At 35.2% G+C, this 12244-nt stretch overlaps 1 protein-coding gene across 1 annotated transcript in view; it reads right to left on the bottom strand.

The window, feature by feature from the left end:
• Positions 1 to 12244, bottom strand: part of Usp32 (Ubiquitin specific protease 32) — an 837997-nt gene that overhangs the window by 153778 nt on the left and 671975 nt on the right. Inside the window, exon 29 of the mRNA XM_090368859.1 lies at positions 8895 to 8981. Within this exon, the coding sequence (XP_090224985.1) occupies positions 8895 to 8981 (87 nt within the window). The remainder of the gene's footprint in view (positions 1 to 8894; positions 8982 to 12244) is intronic.

The following is a 12244-nucleotide window of genomic DNA, read 5'->3' as shown; positions in this document are numbered from 1 at the left end:
TTTTTTATAAGGCAATGGTCAGGCCACGCCTTGAGTACTGTGTACAGGTCTGGAGGCTTCATTTTAGGAAGGATGTAGAGTTGTTTGAGAGAGTATAGAGAAGGGCAACAAGATTGTTGTGGAGAATGCAGGGGTTCTCTTACAAAGAAAGGCTTAAGTTCTGAAAATTGCAGCATCTGGAGACTAGGCAGTTGCAAGGTGATCTGATTGAGGTGTATAAGGCCATGAATGGGTTGAGCAGGCTCAGTTGTGATGAGATTCTTATGCTTGTTCAGATAACGAAACCTGAGGAATCATAAATTCAATTTGAGGAAAGACACTTGTAGAATAAATGTATGGAAATTTGCCTTCCGCCAGTGGGTAGTTGATTGCTGGAACAAACTTCCATCTGTCGTTGTGGAAGGTGATAACTTAAATAAATTCAAGGAACTGGACAAACTTTTAGAGTGAACGGATTGTGTAAATTTTTTATTAAATTTTTTTGGCTGATGCTACATAGGCTCATACACTTGCTTTCTTGCATCATATGCCTCTTCTTCTACTCGCAGCTGATCCTCTGTAGTCCAGTAGCTAAATAGCTAGCTCCCTACTACTCACAAGATAAGGAATGTACTTTGGATGAGGTAATTAGTATTATAATTAAACATATCAAACAAAAAAATTAAAATGGCAATACAGTACAATTATATGGTCATATATAAAACAGTACAAATCTCATCAGGGCTTACAAACACTTAACAATAGATTTTATAATGTAATCCATAAACATACTGGCCATATAAATGAAATGAATTTGTAAAAGCAGCATACAATTACTCAGTGAAGTGAGTAATTATTCCACTGAATAATTAATAATTACTCACTTCAGTATTACTCAATTGTGCACATGTTTTGAATGCTAAAAGCATCATATAAGTAGGATTTCAATGATAGATAAGCATGAATTTATTTGAGATTTAGCCATTTTAAAATCTGGAATTCCACCGAAGTAACACACTTAATGTAGAATGGATTAGTTGTGCAAATTGACAAAACCCACACAAATAGGTCTAACAGTAAATAATATCTATGGCCCACTAACTGTTTAGTTAGATTTACTTTCAGTAAATCTAACTAAACATTATCTGCTAGTCCAGAGAATGTTTTTAAAAGTGTTTTTCAGACCAGCAGACAATGTTCATGTTATTTTGACATTTTCTGTCAAAAACAATGCTTAAAAATGTCAAATATATATACTTTTCATGAATAATCAGATCAATGCGAATCTAGAAGACTAGGATTTTTAACATATAATATTATTCACTCTTCTCCTGGTTTTCAGTCAGGAGAAGAGTGAAGTAATGGTTCTAAAGAGGAGTGGAAGGGAAAAGGCAAAAAAAAAAAGAAAAAAAAAAGCTTAAAATGGAAAAGGGGAAAAAAAAAATTGTTAAGCTTTTTCCCTTAAAAGTGAAAAAGCTTAACAAATTCAAATTTCTAGGAAGCACAATCACAAAGAATGGAGTGATAGACAAAGAAATAAGTAGCAGATACAATTGGGCAGGAATTTCTGCAAGCAGACAAGAGATCTTATCTGCAACAGGAACATACCACTGAATTGTAAGAAGGCCATATACCAGACCTATTACATACCAATTGTGACGTATACATCTGAAACTTAGACTATGAGGAAAAAGGATGAAAGCAGAATACAGAGGGCGGAAATGAAATTTGTGAGGAGCATAGCCAGATAGGCTAGGTACAACAAAATCAAGAATGATGTGATTAGGGAGAGAATTCAGGTTGAAACACTCCAGGACAGGATTGAAAGGTTCCGTTTGAAATGGTTCGGACATGTCAAGAGGATGAACAAGGGGTGTTTGCCAGGAAGAATGTTTGATTTACAATTAAAGGACAAAAGACCAAGGGGGAAGGTACCAAGAATGAGGTGGCAGGACACGATAAAGACCAATGTCATTAAGAGAGGAGGAAACTGGAACGAAATAATGATGGAGAGAAGTACATGGACAGGGCATGGTGGCGAGGCTTCTTACATCGACCTGTGGAAGATCGGAACAACAGATGATGAATATTATTCAAATTTTTCATTTGTATAAATGAAAAAATCCCAAATACAGGTGAAGCCGTTATAACAGGATGCTTGGGGTCCAAAGAATCACATCGTGACATAAGCGGGACTTTGTTAGAAAATTCTAATAATTTTTTGGCATTCAAACTTCATACGTACTATCAATTTTGCTCATCTCTTTTTTTGTGAAATTTTTTTTTTTTTTTTTTTTTTTTTTTTTTGATTTGGTAGTTGTTGGCGCATCTGCTTCTGTGGCCATATTGCACCTCCCAAGGTTTTTGCAGTACTTTGATCCAAGCCCGAGGCGGGAATCGAACCTGCGACCTTTGGGTTGCCGGGCAGGTACTTTACCCACTCGGCTAGCCCGGTCGGCTTTTTGTGAAATGATTACAATACTATGTCTAAGAAAAATCATGCAAAGAATAATAATGGAAATAATAAGCAATTCAGTTGTTTCAATCTTTTATTGATGCACTGTACAAAAAAAAAAGTTTTTTTTTTTTTTTAAGTTTTAAAAAACCAATATTCAAGTTGTTAAATATACATAAAAATGATAAACAGACACCTTTTGGCACCAAAACTGCTTTTCCACGTGATCGCATTTTGAAATTAACTAATGGTCAAAAATTTGGAATAAAAAGGAAAACATAATGCATTTCTTGTTCTTTCAACTACTAAGTAGACATTAGCAAACAAACTTTGCACATTTTAGCCATTACTTTCAAGTCTTTCATTTTTTTTTTTTAAACTGTGTCAAGGGTTGACTGTTTCATTGCATCTCTGTTTTTTTTTAACAATTTCAACATGTTTTTATTTTTTTAGAAAATTTGGGCAGATGGGCTAAGAAGTGGCAACTGAAGTTTAACATTGACAAATGCAAAGCACTGCATATGGGTACAAGTAACCCCAGAGAAACATGCCAACTGTGTGGTACTACACTTAAGGTGGTAGAAAATGAAAAAGACCTGGGAGTAATCGTGCAGTCAGATATGAAGTTTTCTGAGCAATGCAGACAGGCTGCCAGGGCACGTCATGGCGTTTTGTCAATGATATATAGGAATTTTGCTAGCAGGGAAAAGGAGGTGATTGTCCCTCTGTATAAGGCAATGGTCAGGCCACACCTTGAGTACTGCGTACAGGTCTGGAGGCACCTCATTTTAGGAAGGATGTAGATTTGCTTGAGCGTGTACAGAGAAGGGCAACAAGATTGGTGAGGGAAATGAAGGGATCCTCTTACCAAGAGGATCCCTTCATTTAGAAGATTAAGTTCTGCAAATTGCATTGGCTGGAGACTAGGCACCTGCGAGGTGATCTGATTGAGGTGTATAAAGCCTTGAATGGGTTGAGCACGCTGAATTCTGATGGGATTCTTCCACTTGTTATGATTACGAACCTAAGGGGGCATAAATTCAAATTAAGGAAAGACAAACTTCCATCTGTCGTTGTGGAAGTTGATAGGTTAAATACATTTAAGGAGGAACTAGACAAACATTTAGATAGAATTGTTTTGTAAATTTTTTTTTTTTGGCTGATGCTGCATAATCTCATGCACTTGCTTTCTTGCATCACATGCCACTACTACTACTACTACTGTAAAATTGAAAGGGAATCTACCATTTCTGTTTCAAGAAATCTAAGTCCAGTTTGCAAACCAGCAAGTGCCTCTGCAATACAAGTCAAAAAGTTACAAGTAATTTATTATTGTTCTTATGGCAATCAATGGATAAAGCATATGTGGATTCATGTGAAACTGAAAATATTGTCATGTGTTCACAAGGAATTCAAAATGTTGATCTTCAGTGAGTGACTAAAACATGTTTCAATTGATGAAAAATGGGAGTATGATTGCATCACGTTATAAGTGGAATCGTGTTCTAACGGGTTTCAGATGTACTAATTTATTCACTATTTTTTTTTGAACAAATAAATATTTGGTAGCTCACTATATAATTGACACTCTCAATCATAGAAATAGATTTTGAAAACACTGAGATGAGCAAACAATACATATGAACTGACAGAAATACGATAAATAAAAAAAGAAAGGCATGCATTAACTTCAATATGGATTCAATAAAACCTTTGCAATAAATTCAACAATACAGACAGTCAACATCTGATTAAATGTTGCTGATATATATGTGTACACTGCATGAAAATCAGCTCCTGAATTCCTTCCCCCACCACACACAATAAACCTTATCAACCAGTTGAATCAAACACAGGACTGTGGACTACTGCATGAAAATCAGCTCCTGAATTCCTTCCCCCACCACACACAATAAACCTTATCAACCAGTTGAATCAAACACAGGACTGTGGACCTATCCTCAAAACCACAGTAAATTGAAGTATGCTTAACTAATGAAATTTGGTTTAAGAGATAAGATAGAAACATTTTTGAACAAATTTTAAGATGTTAAAATAAATGGAAATAGGGCCAAAAACACTTGGACTTCTGGGAAGGGCAAAACTCTGTATAACCATTGTTCTCAGAATCAAAAAGCTCCCAGCCTTAATACAATAATTAGGGATGCAATATGTTCCGACAGCAGAAACATTAGGCAAAGAGCCTTAACAATTTTGGAAGAAACTTTTCTTCCAAATGAATGGTAACCAATTAATGCATTTTATCTAAAAATGCAATAAACTATATTTTAAAGACTAAATTTATTTATTTTTGCTCAAGTAGCAGTGACTAATATAAAATCTTTATGTTCATCACCTCACTGAAATTAACTGTAGCACACATTGCCAACTTAAGTGAATCAACTACCATGACAGAGCCACATGGCTCATTAAATTCGATGTAATAAATTCTTCAAAAAATTAAACATATTTATAACCCAACAACAGAAATGATTTAAAATTCACTTTATGTGCCACATGCATGACTTAATACATCAAATATTAATTATTACATAATTAAACAGAATTACCTTGATTTCTTGTTTTTTTTGGGAAGCTTCTATCCAACTCTCCAGGTCCACACATAAAATGATTAAAAAAGATAATAAACTATGTCTTAATGTTCCACACCACTAGAATGAACTCAAAGTAATAGTCCGGGATCAAAGGCAAGACCCCAACCCACACTGGTGCATCTTATTTAAAAGAAAATTTATACGCTATCGCGCATGCATTCATAGGACCAATCATCCGATATTAAGAACGGTCTGCGAAAGTTAATGGAATTTTTACATAATTTCATTTCGAGTTTTTCCACAATGAGTAATTTGCTGTAATTGTGTTGAATATTAATGACTCTTACCGCATTAAAAAGGAACAAATGAACCTCATTCACGACGTGAGATGCTAATTCAGAAGCACCAGCTCTCGACCCTTGAACTGAAGCTTCATGTTGTTTAACGCGAAATTCTAGAACCCCCTTCGTGGAAACCACATACGATGAGTCGCAGTCTTTACAAGAAAGACTGGCGCCTCCGTAGCCAGGTGGGAAGGAGCAGCAGCGCGTAGCACACGCTTCTTGATTAGACCGGGGTTCGAGCCCGTCACCACCAAATACGGAGGATGCGGAAAGGTCAGGGAATGGCCACCGCATATCCCGGAGCAATATGGCCTTAGTTGCTAATGCTCCTAAAATCCAAATAACAAACAAACAAACAAGAAAGACTATAAACTAAGTCATGTATCTGTTGCATGGAGGAATTTGTTGACCATTGTCTTAATAAAGTATGCAATTTGTTGATAGGTTTAGCCATTATTCTCATGTCTGTACATTTACACAAGTCATTCAGCTTGTTAAACCAATGTTCTATATATGGCACTGTAACAAAATGTTTTATATCTATATATGTTTTTTGGTGGTTATTTCTTATCTTTTCTTGAGCCAACAATTTAATAGGTGAATGAGGTTCATTTGTTCCTTTTTAATGTGGTAAGAGTCATTAATATTCAACACAATTACAGCAAATTACTCATCATGGAAACACTTGAAATGAAATTATGTAAAAATTCCATTAACATTTGCAGACCATTCTTAATATCTGATGATTGGTCCTATGAAAGCATGCGCAATAACGTATAAATTTTCTTTTAAATAAGACACGCAGGTGTGTCTATTAGTTTCATTCCATCCTGTGAACATGTACTAGCAAATAGGTTTCGTCCAACTTTAGGTGGTAGAAATATGCCATCACGCAATTTTAATATTTTTAAACTATTTTAGTATTAGACACTGTTTTCTGATGCGGATGGTTGTGTCGGGATTAGTGGTTTTGGTGTCAGGTTAGGGTCTTGGCGTTGATCCCGGACTATTAATTTGCATTCACTCTTGCAGTATGGAACACATTAAGAGATAGTTGAATATCTTTTTTTTTTTAATCATTTTATGTGTTGGACCTGGAGAGTTGGATAGAAGCTTCCCTATAACAAGAAATCAAGGTAATTCCTGTTTAATTATGTAATAACTAATATAATATAGGAGATATTGAGCACTTATTAGCTCTTGTTTCTCTAAATCAAATATTAAATAATCCACTGTTAACAATTTTAACATTTTAGCATATATGTAATATTGAGTGAAAAAAAAATAAAAACTAATGTAGTGATTTTATTCTGTGTGCTGGTATCTTCTAGCAATTATATGAACTTCTTTGAAACGTTTAATCAAAAGCCTGGACTTTTTTTTTTTTTTTTTTTTTGGGACAAAGTATATTCAGCACTGCACTAAGCATGAAACTACTCCAGGATATAGTGAGTTGAAACGCATGCAGCAAATCACAAATTCTTATTAATAAAGTTAAAATCTTTATTATAAAAGATATGCATTTTTATATTTCTTGAGTATCTGCTCTGGTAATTACTGATGAAAAACAATTCTAAGAATTATTTATATTTATCGTTGTAATGAATCTGGCTATTTGTTGGTTTCATAAGTTATTTCATGTTCTGGTTTTCTTTCTTCACTATACTGCAAAGATTAATTCCACTACCATTTTCGTGTTATTGGTATTGTTAACTTTGGAGTAACATGTTTGTTGCACGATTAACTGTGAAGCTGATGGATATTGGTTAGATCTGCTGTTGTTCCAGTATAGCTACATGTTTCTACTTTTGCAGTTTTTTCCTAGTCTACTTTGCCTAGCTTTCACTTTGGATTTCTGGTTAACAAACAATATTTTTTCTTCTCCCCAAGTGGAGGGGGGGAAAGAGTAGCTGAATTGCTGGATTTTCTAGATCTTTGTGGTTTATAACTTGGCTTGGTAGTAGCAGGCATATAGAAACAGTTCACTTAAATTCAGACTGCAACTGTTTCCAGTTTAGTTCAGATGATTGGCAGGGTTAAAAAAAAAAAAAGAGGTAAACTGCAGTCATCAACCCACTGTGGGATGGAAGTCTCCTCAACAATTCATGTTGAGGGAATGGGCCATAATCTGCCAACGCTGGCCCAGTGCAGGTTGGCAGATCGACAGTGTTTATCAGTCAGGGGCTTGAACCCCGGTCTACACAAAGAACTAGTGCTATTGCACTCCCGCTCCTGACCACTCGGCTATGGATCTAAATCTTTCTGTTTTAATCATAATTTGATATATATATAGCTTATATGAATTTGCATATGCTTTATATTATTTGTAATTCAAATAAGATGATTAAGACTTTTCTTACAACAGAGATATTCTAGGAGGTCAAGTAAATGTTGAGCTTTGAAGTGTCTTTGGCACGCTTTCTTTGACTGGGTGTTTTGTGTCTATCAGTTTACTGTCTTCTCCAAAAAGGAAATTTTAGGAGAAGTTTGGTTCCCAGTATTCATACCTTCTTCTGAAAAGATTTTAATAAAAGAACTGATTTTTCTAGAACCAGTTCTTTTCTTTTACAGCCATGAGTCGACTTGTGTTGATTTATTCCTATGCTTCTATTTTTGACCGTGTTTTTCTTATGAATTTGGTAGTATTACTGTTTTATGGTATTGAATGTATTTATTATCTGTTCCTTTTCTTTTTAATCTTTTGATCTAATGAATATACTCAATCTGATATGGAGATTTTTTTTTTTGTTTCTATTATTCACTTCCTTTCCATTTGTAGAGACATTTGTTTACATGTTGTGCTTTTATATTTCTGCAACGTGTTTAACTTTGTATTTTATTTTCTTTTTTTCATTATTCATACTCTTTGAGCAGGCACTCTGCTCATCTGTGCAGTTGGGAAATATTAAAATATGAGTTGCAGTCTCTGTTGAAGGTCTTTGCATGTCTGGAAATGTCTGTACCTCTGGCACACTGGATATATATATATATATAGGGTCTGGGTAAACAATGATGTGAGCATCTGAGTTTTATGGATATTGATCATTTAGACATGCTCAATGTTAAAATTATGTTTTTACTGGGATGAATATTTTCATCTCAGTAAAATTCATTTGAGTGTTATTCTTTTGACATGGTAACTTCATGGCTATGTAACTCATTTTGGATTTTCTCCCAGTACACCAAGAAGGTCCCATTCTGCAGTAACTCCTTTTGTGTGTTTAGGATAGCTCCAAAGGGAGCTACCTAATGAATCATTCATAGTGACTAGGAATTCTGCCAACAATTTTCATTTTGAGTAGTTGTTCTGACTGACTCTGGTTTACCATTTCCAAAAAATAGTCACCTGATTTTAGGGGTTTTTACTGCCAATCAAGACAGGGTCATTTCAATCACTAATGTTTAGCAGTTGATTTCTTTCTATATTTCTCAGCCTAAACAGGCAAAAGAATACAGAGAGGAACTTCCATTGTATATCATGCCAGTATTTCAAATGTTAAGATTAATAATTAATTTCTCAATGTTGACAATTAGTGGACATAATTTTTATTAAATTCTTACCTGTACCATGGACAAGATGCACATAAGAAGCCATCTTTCTGTACAGCTTTCAAAGTAAATGGATATTCATATCCTAAGCTGTCATCACTATTAAAAAGACAAGCATTAAAAATAAAGTAAGCCTAAAGTTTATCTCATGATTAAAAAAAGAAAAAAAAAAAAAAAAACAGTACTCTTGAATGCCTACTAGCTTATTTTAAGAATAATGCATTAATTCAGATAAAGGGTTCAGAAGTCAGTTAGTCAGTCAATATTTACATAAAAACAAATTGCTGACATTACCAATTCATTAACTTGAAACCTTAAAATGCTGATAATTATTCATTTTTTGTTTCATGTAAATTAAGAGGTTAGTAATTTGTCAAAAAAAAATAATTACAAATTAATTTTTTTAAAGAAAAGTGGGAAGAAATTGTAAGCTTTGGTTGTGCATGATGTCAAGAAGTACTTGTAAGTCTGTAAAGTTTGTAGTTTTTTCAATTCTATTGGTGCACTTTGCTAAAGATGAAATTTAATTATAATTGTAAGCATGAATAGCTATATTATTAATTTTTAACATATTCCTATTTTTGATTGGATTTCACTGTTAATTGGCTTAGCTAAAAATAAACTTCTCTTGTCAAAGAGCGTGTGATATGATGTGCCTGTTATGTGTTTGAGTCGCATGGTTTAAATTTATGACATTATAAAAGTAAAATGGAGATTAAAAGTAGAATAATTAAAATGTGTTTAAGTGTATGGCTTGTCAAACTAGGTTGGATTTAGATTTTGGTTTTAAGGCACAAAAACAAATTTGGGTATAATGCACCAGGAAAAGTTTTAAATTTCAAGAAGACTGAAATTTTGGCAACCTTTAAAAAAGTCATCTCATCAAAGAGTTGTATGTGTATGTATATATATACACATTAATAAATAAAAACAGCATATGAGTAAAAATAAATTGACTATTTTGTATACAACTATACATATTGATATTATGCAAAAAAATTAAAAACTACTGACATATGCTGAATGTCAGATAAAATCTGACTGAGTGTATAAGGCTCAGTCAGATGATTAAAAGCAGTAAAATGAGCATTTCTAAAATTGGTATAATCAGATGTGTTTAATGGATAAAATAGTGTTACAATGTTTGCACATAGGAGAGTTGTCAGCCCTCAACAGAGCTGAGCAAGAACTAGACTGCAATAATTTGATCACAGGCTTTAATATGTTTGTTTGTTACCTGCCGATGCCACGAATCTTGCCACTGCGAATACAACTTATTATGTATTACTTGCCTGTGGTCTGTACAGGTGGCTAACAGGTCGGTCAAAATTCATCAGGGCAGCCAAGATGGCTGCAGTTTCAGCCTAATTGTTTCCTCTAATCCTGATGTGGCTTTTAATCCAATGAAAGCAGACATCGAATCCACCTTCACAGAGATTGCACATTTTCTGCTGGATTTGGGACAGGGTTGGATGAGTCGTGTATCTCATCACTTGTAAAGCCTGTAGTGCATTCACTTAATCAGTATATATAAGAAACCGTTTGTATTGGTGAGTTTTAATGTAGTCCAAGGCTAGCTCTGCAGTGTATATGCTGCATTTAGGGGGAATTTATATTATAGTCAGAAAACACAGCAGCAGATCCCACATGATTCTGACATCGAGCCATCTGTATACACAGGCAAAAAGTCAGAATGTTTGGCTCGGTGTTGTAAGTAGAGCTGAAAGTAGTAGCAGGCAGCATATCAACCTTAATCCAGTTCTTAAAGGAGAAGTCACATGCTGGAATTTGAACATGCTAGGGTAGAAGGAGTTGTTTTGGTGGTTGCGCAACCTTGTCTACTGCAATGCTAAGGACTTTGAGTAGCTCTTAGGCACAAAAACCAAATGTGCAGTTGGCAGTGTGATCAGTATTATAACGATTTTTGCATCATGGCTCAAAAACGGATGTCCACATGGGGTAGTCTGGCAGGGAGTTCACTTAAAAGCATGCTATAGAGACAACTGTTTTCGTCAAAGTGTTCATTCGCTTCCACATATAGACTTTGGACAGGAGATGTTCTGAATGTGCCAGTAGCAATACGAATAGCTTGATGGTGAATGAGATCAAACCACTGAAGGGCACTATTTCCGGCGAACACATACCTGAGACCCAGAACCTAATTTTGATCGCACAAGTGCATGATACAGGTAGAGTAAAGTGAATTCGGTCTGCACCCAAAGAAGCAGAAGAGAGAGCACGAAGACTGTTAAGTCCTCTCATGTACTTTGTGCATAGCTGACAAATGTGTTGGAGAAATGTCAACTTTTTATCAAATATGAGCCCAGGGAATTTCATCCAAGTCTCAATTCTGGTTTGGGGTTGGCAAAGGTTATGCTTGCAAGAGAAATGAATGCAAATGGTCTTCTCCAATGAGAACCTGAAATCACTGACCAATGCCCAATAGTTAAGATGGTCAATGGCTTGTTGTAGTCGTCTCTCAATTACCCTCATGTTGTGCATGATTGAGAAAATTGCTGAAGTCATCGACAAAGAGTGCATTGTTTATGGTTGGAGGAAGTTGTTTGGTAATAGTTGACTTTAATGGCAAAAAGCGTAACACTTAGGACAGATTCCTGCAGTAATCCCACCTCTTGGCAAAAGGACTGAGAGAGATGGGATCCCACTTGAACTTATAAAAAATGAAGGGATAAAAAGGTTTTAATAAAAACAGGATGGCATCCCCTTAGACCAAGATTATAAAAACCCAAATCTCCAAGAATTTAAAATCCAAATCTTCCATTCGAATTAAGTGGCCCAAAGTGGACTTCAGAGAAGAATGTCAAAGTGCACTTCGGAGAGAATGTCATTTGATTCCAGGTACCATAAGACATAAGCATTGGTCATTCTCCCCAATATTTTGCAAAACTAGTCAGAGCAATAGGACGGTAATTTTTTGGAAATTTAGGATCTTTTTTTTTTTTTTTTTTTTGTAGTTGTTGGCGCATAGGCTTCTGTGGCCATAATGCACCTCCCAAAGTTTTTGCAGTACTTTGATCCAAGCCTGAGGCGGGAATCAAACCCGTGACCTTTGGGTTGCCAGGCAGGCACTTTACCCACACGGCTAGCCCGGTCGGCAGGATCCTTTCCTGGCTTAGCAAAAGCAATAATAATTGGCTTGTACCAGGTGTCTGGAAACTGCTTTTCAAGGAAAATTCTGTTGTATCGGAATAGCAGGTGTTACATGGATTTAGGTGATAGATTAATCATCTCATAATATATGTCATCTGGTCCAACAGAACTAGTCTTGGTAAGCACGAGAGCTGTTTTCAGCTTGTGTATGGTAAATGGCTCATTATTTGATGTAAAATCAAGAGCCTCTT

Source organism: Mastigoproctus giganteus, chromosome 1 (genome assembly GCF_048544385.1).
Source record: "Mastigoproctus giganteus isolate SK-2022 chromosome 1, ASM4854438v1, whole genome shotgun sequence".
NCBI classification, from domain to species: Eukaryota; Metazoa; Arthropoda; class Arachnida; order Uropygi; family Thelyphonidae; genus Mastigoproctus; species Mastigoproctus giganteus.
This window is presented reverse-complemented; position numbering and strand designations above follow the sequence as displayed.